This window comes from Eptatretus burgeri, chromosome 18, assembly GCF_056783735.1.
Source record: "Eptatretus burgeri isolate ZD-2024b chromosome 18, Ebu_testis_v1, whole genome shotgun sequence".
Classification (NCBI taxonomy): Eukaryota; Metazoa; Chordata; class Myxini; order Myxiniformes; family Myxinidae; genus Eptatretus; species Eptatretus burgeri.
In genome coordinates this window covers 27,517,667-27,536,000 of record NC_140978.1, presented here as the reverse complement: position 1 = coordinate 27,536,000, position 18,334 = coordinate 27,517,667, and the positions used below count along the sequence as shown (strand labels likewise).

At 45.5% G+C, this 18,334-nt stretch overlaps 1 protein-coding gene across 12 annotated transcripts in view; it reads right to left on the bottom strand.

Moving 5' to 3' along the window:
- Nucleotides 1–7,996: 7,996 nt before the first annotated feature.
- The window catches only part of SLC25A26 (solute carrier family 25 member 26), an 83,937-nt gene continuing 73,599 nt past the window's right edge, over nucleotides 7,997–18,334 (bottom strand). For all 12 annotated transcript variants that reach the window (XM_085863624.1, XM_085863621.1, XM_085863630.1 and 9 more), the window contains 2 exons: nucleotides 10,297–10,370; nucleotides 7,997–8,694 (listed from right to left, as the gene is read on the bottom strand). In XM_085863624.1, coding sequence (XP_085719750.1) covers nucleotides 8,541–8,694; nucleotides 10,297–10,370 — 228 coding nt within the window. In that variant the 3' untranslated portion in view covers nucleotides 7,997–8,540. The remainder of the gene's footprint in view (nucleotides 8,695–10,296; nucleotides 10,371–18,334) is intronic.

Below are 18,334 nucleotides of genomic sequence, written 5' to 3'. Positions count from 1 at the left end.
CTTGAGCTTGTCTCACGACTGGGACACCTGATAGAACTCGAGGGCTTCACAAGCCGGCTCTGACGAATTCAGTCTTGGCTTGCACACACGCCGCAGCTTTGACTGGCACTGGTCCAGGATCTCTGCTTCCTTCTTGTCCTCCTCGGGTCTCTTTTTTTCCTGGTGACCATTGACACGACGACTCATATTTGTAAATACTGGTGACATGAGGTGTCTTCATACTGATGACCACCGACGAGAGGAGTCGTATTACTGACTACCACCAACGCCAGGTGTCTTCTTACTTGTGGATGGATTTGAACGAAACTTGATGGACAGGTAAGGTGTGTGACAAGGACAAATTGATTAGATTAGGTGAAGATCCAGATCTGGATACAAGAACATTCGAAGTAATTATTGACGCTGCCAGATGGTAAAATGTTGCCGAGCACCGAAATAAAAGTATCCCTTGAAGAGAGAGAGTTGACCATGCCTAGTTGCCAGCAGAACCGACAGAAGGAAGCTGAGGGGGTGTGGTGATCGGGAGATCAGGAAGCCTGTGACATCGATATTTGGAAGCCTGTTTGGGGCTACGTTTTAAGCCATCCTGGGGGAATTATTTTAGTGTTGGTTTTGGAGGAAATGCAACATGTTTGGCCACTACTGTTTTTGTCATGCTTTTGCCTTGAGTTTGTTTTGCAAAGTTTGAATAAAATATCAAAGTACTTTAATTATTTTCAACTCTACAGTAAAATAATTTAAGATTAAAAAAAACCCAAACAAACTTTGGTGTCCAAGTTTTTAACGAGCAAGTGTGAGTCGACCGGGAAACAAGTCTTGGTACTTACTCGGAGTTGGGTTTGGAAAAGCAAGGCAAGGGTGAAAATGGTAGTGGTGAAGAGCAGCATCACAGATCTGATGACCATAAGGATGGACTGGGATCAACAGCTGACCAGCAGCGAAGCAGCTGCAGATCTAGAGGGTGTGCATACAGATGTCAAAGGGAATATTCCACTGCAGCCACAACAGAAGGCAGGTGCACGACTCAGCCAATGGAGCAGCGAGGCTGCAGAGGATATGGTTACACTGATCAGAAGCTGAGGGATTCTTTCCAGACACCAAGGGATCTCGGAGGGTATTTCCTTGTATGTATATTGTAATTGTATGCTGGTAGCCATTTCAAATTCATTCTGAAAAGTCATACTTAGTTATGGAAGTTATACAGCAGCAGATACACAAGATAGTAATAATCATGCACCAGCAATGGCAGCTATTGCAGTTTTGGGGAAGGAACTTCACACTCCGAAGGAGATGTTCCCAGAGAACAAGACATAAAGCCTTTTATTGGTGAGGTTAGTACAGAGGGCGTTGACCGGGCGAAGTGGCATGCGCCTGCAATCCGGCTACTCGGAGGCTTGGGTTGGAGGATCGCTTGAGGACAGGAGCTCTGCTCTGCGCTGGGCTGTGCTACGAGAGGGTGTAGGGCAGCCTGGAATCATTGCGAAACCCAATCCTTATCCCTGTGTCGTAAGAGGTGAACAGGGTTGCGTCAGGAAGGGCATCCGGCGTAAAACCTGTGTCAAATCAGTATGCGGATCATAATGGATGATCCGCTGTGGCGAACCCTAATGGGAGCAGCCGAAGGAGGAGGAAGAAGAAGTTAGTATAGAGGGTGTTCTGTTGAGGATTTTATTGAAGAGGTGGAGCGTGTGGTGTGTGCCAGAGAATTGAAAGTTGATGATCAGTACGTCTTGTTATGGGGGTCAGCTTTGGAGGAAATGTACTAACGTATAGGTGATGAGCATGCCCGCCAAAGTAGTTGAAGTTCCTGCAGGAAATTTTCAAAGAAAAGCGTAGTCTCAACTGCTTCATGCATTCGATGATCGTAAACAAAAGGAGGGAGAGAATCTACGTGATTACTTGCATGCATTGTCACACATTTTGAACTTTGTAAAAAGACAATCAGACGATGCAGTCCGAGAAGGGAGTGTTGCCCTTGGACACCAGTTTGTTGAAGGGTTTAGAGATATCTCCTTGAGAAGGGAACTCTGGAAACATGTCATAGCCGAATCATAGACTTCCCCAATTCAAGTCAGTGATGAACCCATGCTCTGGGCTCAGGAGGAGGAGGAGGAGAAATGGCCTTGCAACACTCAGGTTGTTAGGATTCGGAGTATCGAGGCTCCCCCGAATTTACTAAAGCAGTCGGGGATCTTGCCACACAAGGAGTGAACAAACTTAGAGGAAAAAAAAAATGGGGCACCCAAAGTAGCCAAGGAGACTGCTGAAGCAGCACCAATGCTCTGCACAGGGTATGGTCCCAATCTCCTCTTCCTCCAAAGTACATCCGAGGTTCACAGAAGATGGCAAGTCAATATGCTTCAAGTTGGAGGTGTTGGGAATATCGCTAAGTAATATGCAATGAGACACACACAACGAGGGAATAGAGCACCAAGAAGTTCTGAACTACAGGAAGATCCAGCTCTCTCTCAGTTGCTACGGGCCAGACAATGCGGGGGGAGAACATAGGCTCAGGTACAGTTCTTGACATTAATTAGGACCGATTCCTGGAACAGGCAGTAGGGAAATGCCCAGTGGTTAGGAAATGCCCATTAGCAGGAGAGGGCGAACCATGGGTTGAGGATGACGAAGATGGTTGCATGGCCATTTTCAATGTCATCTGCAGAGGTTCAGACCTTGAGTCTGATGTAGTGCAGTAGGGGATGAAGTGCTTCAGTGTTAATCATATCTGAGTGCGAGACTCAGGAGAGGATGGTGGTTCTGTCCCATTGTTAGGGAACACACCAACCTTTCCCGGTTACAGGAATGGAACTGCGTAGGTTCCAACATGCTGACCCTCCACTCAGTGTGTTTCGGAAGTTCTAGGATGCTCGGTGAAAACCTACAGGCAAGGAAAGATGAGGTTTGTAAAGATTTTGTGTCATTGTTGACGCAATAGAACCGTGTGCAAGAGAAGGATTTGTTGTACCGGGTTAATGATGTCCATTATGGTGAATATCGACAGTTGTTGATACTCAAGGGTTTGAAGGAACAAGTGCCTGGAAGTGTTCATGATCGCAGGGAAGGGTTGGCGTGTTCCTCAAGGCATAGAACATACATTGAATCTGTTGAGACAGAGGTGTTTCTGGGTGTGAATGTACAATGATGTTGAACACCGAGTTAAGAACTGTCAAAGGTGCATTTTGACCGACATGCCAGTACCTAAGATACACACACCTGTGGGCACAATGTCCGCTTCACGACCATTGGAGGTGGTAGCCATAGATTTTACTGCTCTGGAACCTCGTACTGATGACCATGAGAATGTGTTAGTGGTTACTGTGTTTGCAAAATTCACTCGAGCATTCCCTATGAGAGACCATGAGGCTGATACCACAGCGAAGATCCTGGTTCATGAAATATCGTGCACCTGAGATTGCACTCTGATCATGGAAGGAATTTTGAGAGTGATGTTGCTCAGCTGTCTAAGATGTATGGTGTCAAGAAAACGTGCACTACTCTCCATCATTCCAAGGGGAAGGCTCAGTGTGAGCAGTTAAACCGAACCCTCCATGACCGCTTTCGCACGTTCCCCCCGGGGAAGAAGAGGTGCTGGCTTGAACGCCTGCTTGAGTTGCCACATGCATACAATGTAACACTCCATGCCACGACTGGTTAATCACCATACTTTACTTTCTGTTGCTTTGTGTAAATCCCTATCTTCCCATTGATGTTTTGATAGGTCAGGAAGAGATGGTGAATAAGAGGTATGACTGGGTAGTTGTGCACCAGGAGCATTTGAGGGAAGCACATGCCAAAGCGAGAGGGTACTTTGAAATGAAAGCATCTGAAAGGAATTCTGCGTAGAAAGACAAGGTGTATTGTCGATCGTTACATGTGGGTCAGTTTGTCTGTGTGAAAAATAGACCATTGGGGAGGAACAAAATCCAAGTTTCTTGGAGACCCACAGTGGTACAACCAGCAGGTGGTTGAAATCCAAGGTACAACTCATGCAATTGAACCTGTGGGTGGGGGGCCAGTCTGGAGAATGCATCGGGTGAATCTCAGGGCATGTGTGGGACCTATCTCAGAGTCAAGAAAGGGTACTGTTCATCAGGAGGATAGAGGGAGTAACCCTCCTTCTGTTCATCAGGAGGATATGCCTGAGTCAGAATCCTCTGAAGCTAATTTTATTGTTGTGGAAGAAGTAATGTTTCCTGGGTTGAACCAATCTACAGAGGGTGTGAACATTGAATCTTGTAATGCCACAGGCACACAAAGCGGTGTGGAGGAGGGAAAAGAAGTGCAAATTGACACAGGAAATGTGTGTTCAGATGCAGAAATTCTGATCGGAATGTGTCAGTTCCTGCCCCTTGCAGAAGCGAAAGGACAACAGCCGGGATACATTTAAATCCCGATCGTGAAGCCTGCTCAAGTTGTAACGCTGTTGCTTTGAGTCCAGAAGTTGTATCTCAGTAACGAACGATTCTGGGTGTTGGATTTTTCAGACAGGCTGTGAAAGAAGTGAGAAATGCGTGTTAATCACCATGGACTGTGACCCTAAGCAGGAGAGCATGCAGCCAGCTGGTAAAATGTTGCCAAGCTCCTGAATATAACAGTGTCTCTTAAAGAGAGAGTTGACTCTCTCTCTTTAATCAACTCACTCTTTAATCAAGTGCAAGTCAACTAAATGTTGACTTGCACTTGTAGTGTACTTTTCATCGGTGCCAACGTGTTAGCTCCGCCACTGAAGAAGGATGGAGGTTATGTTTTCACCCCTGTCTGTTTGTGAACAGGATATCTCAAAGTGGTGGACAGATTCAGACAAAATTTTGTGGAGAGCTTGGGTCTGTGACAAGGACGAAATGATTAAATTTTGGTGAAGATCTGAATGCCAATTCGGATCTGATAATGTATTAAGTGATTCTTCACAATTGAGTGATGGAGATGTCCCCACAAACCCCCACAGAAATGGTATGGTGTTGATCGTTACATGTGGGTCAGTTTGTCTGTCTGAGAAATAGACCATTGGGGAGGAACCCCCACAGAAAAAAAAATTAAGGGGGGGGGTTATGTCTGGTGATTGTGGGGGCCAGGCAGTTGGTCCATCTTAGTAAATCCAGCGACCTGGAAATTTTTCATTTGGGACGGCTCAAACGACGAAGGCTCAGTGTGAGGGCGTGCCATCCTGTTGAAAAATGACATCGGGTTGCAGGTCTTCAATCTGTGGGAAGGCGAATCTTTCCAACATGTTCATGTAAATTGTTCCATTCCATTGGGACCATACTCTGTACAGAGCGTTGGTGCTGTCGGAGCAGTCTCCTGGGCTGTTGGGAACAATCCTGGACGGGTCGCCACTCCGACGCAGGATAGTCGAATGGCTCAATCATCCCAGCAAGCTGGTACTCATTTTGCCGACCTCGGAAAGATGACAGGCTCAGTCAACCCCACCTGGTATCAATTCAACTGGAGGTTGGATTGTAAATTGTTGAGGTCACTGTTTCCTCCACAAAGGAAAAGGGAGCTTGCTCCTGTGGAGTCGCCATTTTCTTTTACATTAAACCAGATTTTGGGGACCTGAAAATAAAGGAAACTTTTTGAGTTTTGGTTACGTGACAAGAACAAGCAGATTCAATTTTAGTTCAGGTCCAAATCCATATCCATGGGATAGAAAACGTAAACTGTTTTGATTGATGGACGTATACATTGTGCCCTCCGCCGATGCCATTCTCGTTTTTACCTCCACCACCAAAGGTGCAAGGAGGTTGTTTTCACTTCCATCCACAACTTTTTGAGATATCGTGCACACAAACAGATTCAGACGAAACTTGGTGGACATGTTGAGTGTGACTTGGAAGAATTATTTCAATTTTGGTGAAGATCCGAATCCAGATCGATACGAGAATTATTTAGTTTTTAAAGTGATTCTTCACCATTGAGAGATAGAGCCAAAAACGAAATATCGAATATTTCAAAAATGTATTGGGTATGCTCCCATATGTTCCCTCTCCCTCTCACGCTCCCATATGTTCCACTGGATCAGGCATTGCATGGTGGAGGTATGCGCTCTCCCTCGTGCCCTTCTTAATTTTCAAATGTGTAGCTCTGTTTGTTTAAATTCCCATTACTTTAGCCAAACAATATAAAAGTCATTTGGACAGTTCAGATATCAGTATGCACTGTACCTTAATCTGTAGGATGTTTTGGAGGGGAGGGAGGATGAGCAGTGGGAGTGAAGCCCCTCTCCACCCATCGTTGGGAGCTTCTGCAGGACAAGGTCATTGGTGGACATCAAACGCGTATGGCAAATGGGATTTGATCCTGACTTCCGCACACTGAGCCAGAACGACCATTTCATTCATCTTCTCCAAAAATGCCACGATGGGATCTAGGTTCAAATCGCAAAAGCGTTCCTTCCATTTCTCCTGCGAAATCCCATTCCGACTTGTTGACACGGTAAGTACACAAGCCCCCTGCTGAATGAGTGTTAATATCCCGGCTCCGTCTGTCTGTCCGTGATGCTATCTCCTGCTACACGGTTGGGCATAAATTCAACAAACTTGGTAGTTATGATCACCACATAGCAAGAAGGGGTGAGAGCAGGATCAAGTTTGGCCCTGCTCCTTGGGACTCTAGGGTGGGATTAAAAGGTCAAATACCAAAAATGCAATTATGGTCACATTTTTAAACATTTTTCAAATGAAACTTTGTGTATGCATGCAACATTAGGAGGTGCATAAATATGGAACGTTTTTACATGTTTACCCAGTTCATGCTCAATGGAGTGGGGGACTTGGGGTCAGAAGGGTCAAAACCAGATTTTTTAAAATCAAAATTTAATATTGGGTCATTCCTGGTGTCACTTTTGCCATCTTTAAACTTTGCTTTCGGTGGCAAGCGTTGGGATTTGGGATGGCGTGCTATCAACGTCGTTCAAGTTCAAAATAAAAAAGGGACAAGGAAAGTTTTCAAAAATAAATTTTTCTGAGTAAATGATCCCAAATTTTATGATAATCTATTCGGAGTAAATAAACATAAAAACTGTGACTGGAACAAAACATAGATCAATGGCCTTTTTGAGAATGAAATATGATCGTGGATGACAAGTAGCACAGAACCAGAAAAGTGAGTGAGGGAAACAATGAGGTTTAATAGATGTGGTGTTGGGTTACAGTCCAGTGAGTAGATGTGCACCAAACGCTGTGTGGGGAGCGGTTGTCCTTTTTTCATGTTATGTGGTGATGTGATAAACAATAAGCATCTTGTGTGAGGCTGAAACACTGCTTGCTTGGTTGGAGTTCTTTACCTGTCTATGGATGCCCTTTTAAGTCTTTCAGGCTCCCATCTCGCCCTCCCCCCTCTCGCGCTCCCATCTCGCCCTCCCCCTTCTCGCGCTCCCATCTCGCCCTCCCCCTCTCACGCTCCCATCTCGGCCTCCCCCCTCTCACGCTCCCATCTCGCCCTCCCCCCTCTCGCGCTCCCATCTCGCCCTCCCCCTCTCGCGCTCCCATCTCGCCCTCCCCTTCTCGCGCTCCCATCTCGCCCTCCCCCTCTCGCGCTCCCATCTCGCCCTCCCCCTCTCACGCTCCCATCTCGCCCTCTGCTCTCTCAAGCTCCCATCTCGCCCTCCCTCCTCTCATGCTCCCATCTCGCCCTCCATCCTCCCATCTCGCCCTCCCCCTCTCAAGCTCCCATCTCGCCCTCCCTCCTCTCATGCTCCCATCTCGCCCTCCATCCTCTCATCTCGCCCTCCGTCCTCTCATGCTCCCGACCTCATTATCACCCCCCCCCCCTTTTTAATTCCTCTGCATTTGCATTTATTCCTCGCACTTGTTCTTTCGCTTTCCCTGCTGGTCAGCCAATGGTGTAGTAAGCCACTCTGATTGGTTCGTCACCATCCTGCGTTTAGTTTATTTTGTGTGGACAACAAATTATTTTAAATGTTGGCAGTGTTATTCGTTCATCCCAGTGATGCAATTTGACCAAAGCTTAAATTATTTGCAAAGTGAAGAGAACAGGTGTTACAAACTGCCACCCGAATGGTGCAGGATGATTTATTACAAGGGCATTCATCGACAATCAACAAATCAACACAAAGCTTAAAGGAATCAGACACAATAAAGATAATTGTCACAGTTCTTTTCTTTTTGACATCCAAACTAGGACTTAGGTTGTTCTGAATTTAGGTCAAGCTCCATAAAGTCAATCGATAGTCAGTGTGACGTTGTATTTGATAGACTTGTCAGAAAATGATGTCCTTTGGAGGGAACGTGAACCTGGATTCTCCTTCAGCTGAACGGCCAACCGCAAAACGCGGCTTTATTATTATGGAGTCAATATTTGTACCTTTCAAAGTGCAATATCAACTCTTCCACACATTATTTGCTCAGGCATCCGGTGAGATAGGTAAAGTGGACTGTAAGACTTAAAATTCCAGTGTATTGAACGCATGCCATCATGAGCGCAATGGACTGCATCGCACAGTAACCTGCTCCATCATGAGCGCATCGCACAGTAGGCCTTGGATAATACAAGGCGTGCGAGTGTGACGTGCACCCCAGCTATTGAGGGCCCACACCAGAAGTAATATCGGTGCTGGTGCTGTTCCTCGATGTCGGGATCTGCAACAGTTGCCAAATTTTCTGATACGAACCAAGGAAGATGAAACCACCAAAGCTGATCCACAGCACACGTGGCAGAATACCGGCAAAAAGCCTGCACACAGCAACAAATCCGGATGTGAGGGTTGGAAAACTCATACTAAAAATAATTGCGTGTGTGTGTTTGTTTGCACTTGTATCCACTCATAAAGCCCTGGACGGAATGCGTCAAAATTTTGTAATTTTGTGGTTGTACTTGGGGTGTACCCAGGAACATTATAGTCGTTACAAAATAAAATTCAGTCGCAGAGTTTTGGAGCAGGCCGTTAGTGTATTACAAGTCCGGTGAGAGAGTGTATTACAAGTCCCAGCTCATAAAATATACCAATTATGTTTTATAGTGGAATGAAAACTATAGTCATCACAAAAAAAAAAAATGACCGTTTTTACAGCCATTTTTCCCTGCTGTGCAGGGGTTTGGCTTTTTCTTGAGGCAATGTTTTATGGCCGGATGCCCTTCCTGACGCCAACCCTGGTCGCCTCTTACGACACACAGGGATATGGTACACCTATTCTAACCGGGGCATACACCGGGACCAGTACACTGGCACTCATTTCGCCGACCTCGGAAGGATGACAGGCTGAGTCAACCCCCTGGTGTTAATTCAGCAGCCAACGGGGCTTGAACTCAGGACCCTGGGATCCCAAGCCGCTGCCCTAACCACTGCGCCAACACGAGGCTACAAAACTATAGTCATCACAGATGTGCTGAAAAAAAAGACGTGGAAACATCCGTGTCGGGTTGTTTATTTGTCGGACGAAATGCATCGAAACTTGGTGGTAGTACTCGGGGTGAGCACAGGAACTTTGCACTTGGCTGAGATGGTCACCCTCAACTTACGTTTTTACTTTTACGCCAAAGTGGAGAATTATCGTAAGAAAACCAAAAACATTGTAGATGTGGGTGAATTATCATACGTGCTCATGCACTCCGACACTGGTTGACGATAACTTGAAAGCCGCATGTTCTTGAAAAAAAAAACAACCTGAAATCATCATAAGCAAAGTTTGTGGAACAAATTGCACAATGGCTGAGGCCAACTGTTCTTTCCTGTTTCATTCATAATTTATCATGTTTAATTTGCCTTTCTTGCTTGGATGTGCCTTTTTAGGTCACACACACAACAACATAATGCCAAGGGTAAATATATATATATATATATATATATATATATATATATATATATATATATATATATATATATATATATATATATATATATATATATATATATATATTATAATCACAATACAGTACAACGTAACATAAAGTTGCCCCACAACCCCCTTTGCCACTCCAATAGGGAACGGGTGTTTCTCGTGGAACTAATTCTTCCAATTTTGTATGCAGGACTTGGCTGCTGGTTGCATCAGTTCTGATGATGCAGCTCTGCCGATGAAGCATTGCCCTCCCCCCCCCCAAATCCTGTAAATCAGGATTTAAATTTTGCATCACAATCTACTACAATTTTCGAAAGGTACCTTCAGGATCTAGAGGAATGAATGATGGACAGTGAATGAAAGGCAGTGATGACAGAATTAAATTTCAAGTGTAGTTTGTTCATTTAGACAACTGAAACGAGTCGATTTACAAAGTTAAATGCGAACATTGTTTATGTCCCAGAATGCGAAGAGAGGGCATCTCAAGGAGCCTTACCCAGGTACGCCTTGTGTTTTGTAGACATTCACAATCACTGGTAATACATTCCCCACTGCAGTATTGGTCTGTGCCTGAGGGGAAGAAAACACACCCCATGAAACAATGTGAACCACCAGCCTTTTATTTACTGGAAATACATTATGTTCCTGATGTCCCATATTCTGTTACCGAGTGTCACGAGTCAGTGCTGCCAAAGCAGTTTCTTGGCAAAGGTTATACTAGGTCGTTTGTCATATCTGATTTGGTTATGGAAAGCTTTGAAAAGGTGCCCCCCTCTCGCCCCCCAGGAGTGCTTCAGCGAGTAAATGAACCACTCACACATTACATACAACACAACAAAGCCCAAAAGAATATGTTCAAGGATCAAACATGAAAGTGTCCAACAAAATTGAAAGTGGGGAAACACCAACAGCAAAGTAGAGGATAGAGCAAGAGTGAGATCAAGGGGAGGAGGAGAAGGACATGGCAGTGAACAGTCTGCACACAAGCAGAATGAAACAGCAAGAATAGGAAGGGGGTGGTGGGGATTGTGGGGATGAAACAGAAAAGGTACAAACCAACTGACAACTAACAAACAAAAAGAGATGAGGGAGAGGGAGAAAAATCCCAATAACCTGGAAAAACGGAGTGTTTGGGAATGGGGTCATTTGGGGTAGAAGATATCCTGAAGCCCTGGAAGGAAGAATTGGACTGAACGGACTGGAGAACTTGGTTCCACAGGCGAGAGAAAAGAGGAACAAATGAGTGGAAGTGAGCAGTCAGTAAGTGGAGGGAGTTTTTAACAAGAAGAGGGTTACTGGTAGACTACGTGCATCTTGCAGAACCTCATAGGGACAGAGCCAAGAGAGGGTGGAGATTACAAGAACAAAAAGGAGGTGTCAGAATACAGAGGCCAGCAACTTGTCTGCGATGTTACAGTAACAGGCCAAGACACTCAGCTTCGTCATAAGAGATTGCAATGATTTTGAGGGCCTTGCTTTCCAGGGAATCTGGAAGGGCAAGGTGTGAGGCAAGGGCATTACCCAAAGGGGAGTGCCGTGCTCCATCAAACTGTGAATTAAGGCCCTGTAGGTTGTCAAAAGTTGGTCAAGGAAAGACCTTGGATGACAAAGGATGCCCAGTTGATGGCTGGCTTTGGAGGCCATCTTGGAAAGATGGTCTGCCCAAGAAAGATCATGGCTGATGGTGAAGCCCAAAAGTTTGAGGACTTATCCTCTTCAGGTGGTTTGTTTCGGAAGTAGATGGGAGAGTTTGCCAGATGGCCCTTTTGAAATGACAGATTGAGTGTGTGGGATTTGTCAGGATTGAAAGACATTCCAAGTGTTGAACCAGCTCCTGGTTCTATCAAGGTCTGCAGAGAGGGAAGAGGCTGCTGCCTGTCTGAAGGATGAGAAATGATACGACAGAGGGTGGAGTCATCAGCAAAGATATCGGCAGGATTTTACAGCGAATCAGAAATATCATCGATGAAGATGAGGAAAAATATTGGACTCCAACCATGAAACTCCATTGCAGTTTGTTAATTCATCTTTTCCACGATGTCCTGCTGATCTTGTACTGTTTGTGTGGTGAGAACAAGCTTTATAAAATCACTTTGTGCTCAAAAAGGATGCAGCGTACACTTATTTATAAATGTCAGACGTTAAAACATCAATTCAATCACTATTAATTCAAAATATTTTTACAGGGTGAGGGGGGGCATAAATTTATCCCCCCCCCCACAGGGATTGACAATTTCAAGTGCAGTGCCAGGGAAACAAAAACCAGAGCCAGGGAAGTTCCTCCCATCCCCACCCCCCACCCCCTCAGATCGCACCCTGGGGGTACACTTGGAAAACAAAAACAGGAAGGCCGATCAACCACTCGAGCCAGAGACGCAGTATCAAAATAAATAGAATGAGCACGACAAAAAACACACAAGAGTTAGCACACAATACGAAGACCAATCAACACAAACAGAAATCGACAGCAGCACAGGCAAATCCGGAACAATTACTGAGCTTTTTGGAAGCAGATCACTTGGAGGACCAATAAAAGTAACCACGACCACACAACCGGAAAACCATTTGGATTACAAGTTAATGGTAACCACAGATGGGTTTGTGCTCAGTCGACATGCTTGTATGAACTGTAGTTTATTTTGGAATGGCATCACAAAGCTTTCCACACCTGAAAGCTCATTTGGACAAGTCACAATCTACACCAAGGTTATGACATCACAACAATTTTTTTTTTTTTCAAGACAAGTTACTCAGCCATTACTCACATCACACCCCACCCCCCACCCTCTAGATATCTACACCATACACAAAGTTCAAATCACATACCCAGATTGGAGTATCTGCAACAGCTCTTTCATAATTTGGACCCCATCAAAATGGTCCACCATTGTCATCCATCTACAGAATGCACTGCACAAACTCACTTTTCACCTGGCCAACACACCTTTCAGGCTTGTCATACAAACCATTGAGACAGACACCATCCTGAAAACATGAGCAGATATAAACATCGAATCCCAGCCATAAAACATCTGGAATTGCACGTGCTATTTCATCATTGCTGGATCAAAAGTAAAAAAAAAAAAACATTCAATTCCCATCATCGATAAACAATGTCGGCCTCTGAGAAACTTCAGAAAATGCTGGACAGAGAGAAAAATACCCACAGTTGGATTACAGGAACTACCTACTTGTCTATTCTCAAATGGATTGTCAAGCATTCCCATGATTGTTGGGAAACCGGCGGCTCGCAGGATGCCTGTGGTCCACCAGGTTTTATGTACCTTTGGCCAATTGGTTCTACGAACGAATCCCTGTGAGATCTCAAATCACCAGTTGATGTGTGCAAGACTTACGCTGCCTCCAGAAAGGAATGCCATAATAAGCATGAGCATATCAACTCTGACGAGATCAAAGGAATAGTTCATTTCAATCTCAGGATGGTTAACACCAAGGTCATTGCGGACACGCACGTTATTAGAGCCTCACTTGTCAATGCTACACTCTATGACGAGTTATAACAAGAATATCCCCATTGTCGAGGGTGGGGAACCTGTTTTCCACTTTCATGCTGCAAAGGTGTTACCAGTTTTTGGTCCAACCTGTACATGAGACTAAACTCTCTTGCAAAGCGAGAAATCAGACATGAAATTACAGGCTGACAGATGGAAACCTCACTGCTGAGTTTGCAATATGTCCCTGCACCGACCTTTCACCCGACTTCAAAACCCTGGTGGAAATTATGGGTCATCAGACATCATATCAGGTTAAGCAATGCCATTATCACCATTCAATCGTTCGAAATGGTTTATTCAATGCCACATATCGTGACAGCATGTCGGATGACACGTGAAAACTTAAGGAAAATCATTTTTCTTTTGCAATCCTTTGATCTGTTCAAAAGTCAACAGCTTGGTCATCATTAAAGCAGGAAATGATGGCTGAATAAGCAGGTTTATGTAATGTACCACAGTATACAGCATACCTTTTTAAAATCAAATAAATCATTTTTGTTTGCAGTTGGCGTAAATGGGAGTCATGCGGCCCTTGGAGTTGTTTGTGAGCCGGACTTGCAACCGGTCATTTAGCTTAGTAGGGTTTTTTTTTTTTTAACCAAAACAAACTCGAGGCACGTGGAACAGCGAGGACATCAAAATGGATTAGGACGTAACCGATCAAAAGAAACAGCAGACAGGAGGGGAAAACATACCAACAGCAGGGCCGAGGATCAAAGTCGAGGGAGAAGACACATGCGGTGAACAAAATGGATACAGAAACAAACTCGCAGGAAGGGAAAACTGGAGATTTGTAAAGTCGACTAGAGGAGGGGAAGGAATTAACGGGGGAAGAAAATATCATGGTTTTGGATGGGAGATGATTTGAGATGGTGTTAACAGCTGTCTTGAAGACCTGGAATGAAAAAAATGAGATTAAAGAGTTGGTTCCACATGTGGGGAAAAGAGAGGAACGAATGAGTGTAGGTGAGCAATGATTCTGGATTTTTGGAGTCTCACCAGAAAGGGGTTGCTGGTAGACCACATACACCATGCAGGAACCGAGCAAGGGAAGTAGGGTTGGGAGGAGGTGGGGGAGACAAAGCATGGAAAGAGCAGAGGGTGTAAAACCAGAAAGGAGGTGGTAGAAGATCGAGACCACAAGATAGATCATAACCTATCTGTGATGGCAAAGTGATAAGCTCATAGACTCAGCTTCATTGCAGATTCCAATGATCTTGGAGCACTTGGTTTCCATAGCATCAGCTTAGCGAGGTGAGAGGCAGGGGCGCCAGCCCAGAGGGGAGAGCAGTACTCCATCAAGCTGTGCATGAAGGCTTTGTAGGTGGATAAGAGTTACAGTGAGTCAAGGAAGACATTTTACGATGGAGGATGCCCAATGTCTGGCTTTTGAGGACAACTTAAAAATTTGGCTTGTTCAAGAAAGATCATGGCTGATAGTGAGATCAAAAGTATGAGTGACGAAACGTATTGTTACGGTTGTGGAAATTCGCATTACACCATAAAGGGCCCTCAGGTAAGATATCTCCATAGGTACATGTGTAGTTATCCCAAACCCGTTGTATAGAGGGAATTTATGTGACCCATCCGGGCTGCGACGCTTTGAGTTAGCCATTTTTCTGTTCTATCTTTTATTTCAAACAAACAGCATCTCAACAACCACACCATCCCCACCACAGCGCCAACCACACTACAACGATGCCACCTCCACCACCTACGCTACCACATCATCGCTTCTACAACCATTCGCAAACACCACCACCTTCGCCTTTACCTTCACAACTTCATCCCACATCCTCGCTTCTACGGCCATTCCCAAACACCACCAGTCAACACGAAGCGTCATGTTCCCAGAGCCGTTCGGCCATGGAGGCCGAACGCGTCGATCCGCGGATCAGGAATGCTTCACGCCCACTTCTCCTCCGTCCAATGGGCAAGCGCGAGGCGGCTTGGCCCCGCCTCCAGGCGCGTGTGGGTGAATTCCATCCATGTCCGTCTATGCAAATTTTAGGATCAGGGGAGGTTCACGCCCATTTTTGCCCGACCAATGGCTGACCGGGGAGGGGGGGTGGTGTGGCCCCGCCTCCAATCGCGTTGTGATCCGGGAATTTGCATACCGGCGCCTCCTGAGAGTTATAAAGGTGCGAGCGGAAGGCGACTCAAAAAAAGGAGAGTGTGGAACTAGGAGAGTGTGTCGTAGAGGAGTTGCTTTTGGAGACAAGGAGCGTTGCGTTGGTGGAGTTCAGTCGAGTGCGTGCGGTGGAGCTGCGGGCGGCTGGTCGGGACAGGGGAGCTCGGGTCCGAGGCCAGGAGGACGGCAGTCTGCGACGAGGCTGTGGTGTGGGGGATCGCTCGTCTCGTCGCGGGACCCAATTCAGCCAGCCACTCCCCTCCCTCAGAGCATCAACAATTTCCCCTTTTCCCCCCCATCCGCGCTGAGATAGTGCAAGGGGGGGGCCCGTTCCTCCCGCACGCCAAACGTGGTGCCAACGAAACCCGTCAAGGGGCACGGAGTCGGGGCACAGCGGCGCGGACATTTTGCGGCTTGCCCGCCAACGCGTCACGAGGACGCGGGTAAGACCTCCCCGGTCTCGTGGACCTGGCCGCTCCTCGAGGTCCCGCACACATTTGGCCTACGGGCCTGTCTGCCTCCTTCTCTGTGAGGGTGGCTTCCTTCCTTTGCTTTTGTGTAAATATGTGTTGGCGCCGTCTGTGAAGTAAAACTGTGTAAGTGTTGCCGTGTGTACGCATTAGGTCGGTGTCAACTGTTTTCTTCTTGCCTTTGCTTTTCGTGTATGGCTGTATATACGTGCTTTCCGTGTGCCGCGTAATAAAATGCTTGCTTGTTGAACTGTGCCCGTTTTGCTTCGTCTTTTCTCCATTTGAATCTCCATCTTGCATCACGTAAGGGGTTCGTAGCGGGTTCAACATCCCGGTAATTAATCGGAACCGTCAAGGCCGACGATAACACCGCTCGGTTATCACTGTTGCACGGAACAGACCGCTTAAGCGGTTCGTGTCCGGAGTCGGCCTGTGGCGTGGTACGATCGCCCGGTCGACCATTCGCGCAGGTACTTAGGTCGATCGAATTTGGCGAGCAACCCTATCCTGCGCGGGTGGGCAATTGGCACGATCGTGGTGGGGTTAAACCCCCACCCGTGACTAGCTCCCGGCGTTGTTCCGAGAGGGTCACGACTGAATTGTCCGTCCAGTGGGCGACGTGCCGCGATTCGAGTTACGTGGCCGTTCGCACGCCGGCGGGCGCGAATTCGCAACAGTATTCAAAAGGTATATTAATAAGTACAGCACCTTCAGAAAGTGTTCACACCCCTTGACTTTTTCACATTTTGTTGTTATATAGCTCAAATTGAAAATATATTGAATAGAGATTTTTTTTTGTCACTGATCTACACAAAACACCCCATAATGGAAAAGTGGATTTTTTTATTTTATTTTGTTAATTTTTACAAATTAATTGCAAATGAAAAGCTGAAATGTCTCGAGTCAATAAGTATTCAACCCTTTTGCTATGACACTTCAAATTGAGCTCAGGTGCAACCAATTTACTTTGATCATCCTTCAGATGTCTCCATACCTTGATTGAAGTCCACAGTGGCCAATTAAATTGATGGACATGATTTAGAAAAACAAACAAACACAGCTTTCGATATAATGTCCCACAGTTGACAGTGCATGTCAGAGCACATACTCAACCATGAAGTCCAAGGAACTGTCCAAAGAATGCCGAGATATAATTGTGATGAGGAATAGATCTGAGGAAGGGTATAAAACAATTTCTCGAGTGTTGAAAGTTTGCAAGCACAATGAGCTCCATCATTAGGAAATGGAAAGAATATGCAACTACCCAAACTCTTCCGAGAGCTGGCCGTCTGACCAAACTGAGCAACCGGGCAAGAAGGACCTTGGTCAGGGAGATGAGCAAGAAACCAATGACCACTGTGACAGAACAACAGAGTTCCTTTGCTTAGATGGGAGAACCTTCTGGAAGGACAAGTCTGAATTACTTCACAAATCTATGCTTTATGGGAGAGTGGCCAGATGGAAGCCACTTCTGGGAAAAAGGCAAAAGACAGCACACCTGGAGTTTGCAATAAGGCATGTGAAAGACTCTGAGAGCACGATGAAAAAGATTCTGCGGTCTGATGAAATGAAAACTGAACTCTTTGGCCTGAATGCAAAGCCCTATGTCTGGTGGAAACTGACCGCAGCTTATCACTCACCTAACCCCATCCCCACCATAAAGCATGGTGGTAGCAACATCATGCTATGGGGATGCTGTTCAGTGCCAGGGACTGAGAGAATTCTAAGGATAGAGGGAATAATGAATGGAGCCAAATACAGGCAAATCCTTGAAGAGAACCTGCTTCAGAGTGCAAAAGACCTGAGACTGCGACGAAGATTTACGTTCCAAAAGGACAATGACCCCAAGCATACAGCCAAAGCAACACTGGAATAGCTTCAAAACAAGAACGTGAAAGTTGTCGAGTGGCCCAGCCAAAGCCCAGATGTGAATCCTATTGAGAATTTGTGGAAAGACTTGAAGATTGCTGTTCACTGAGACTCCTCATCCAACTTGACAGAGCTTGAGAAAATCTGCAAGGATGAATGGGAGAAAATCCCCAAATCCAGATGTGTGAAGCCAATACAGACATACACAAGAAGACTCGAAGCTGGAATCGCTGCCAAAGGCACTTCTACAAAGTATTGAAAAAATACTTATATAAATTAGATATTTCAAGTTTTCATTTTCAATACATTTGTAAAAAATTCGAAAAACATGTTTTCACTATATCATTATGGGGTATTATGTGTCGATTGGTGACAAAAATTTTTTAATTTCATCCATTTTAAATTCAGGCTGTAACACAACAAAATGTGACAAAAGTCAAGGTGTGTGAATACTTTCTGAAGGCACTGCAGATGAGAGGATTTTTCAACTGGTCATTTTGGAAAGCAAGAAAGAAAGATTTGTAGAGATTGAAATTCCAAGTTTTTGAC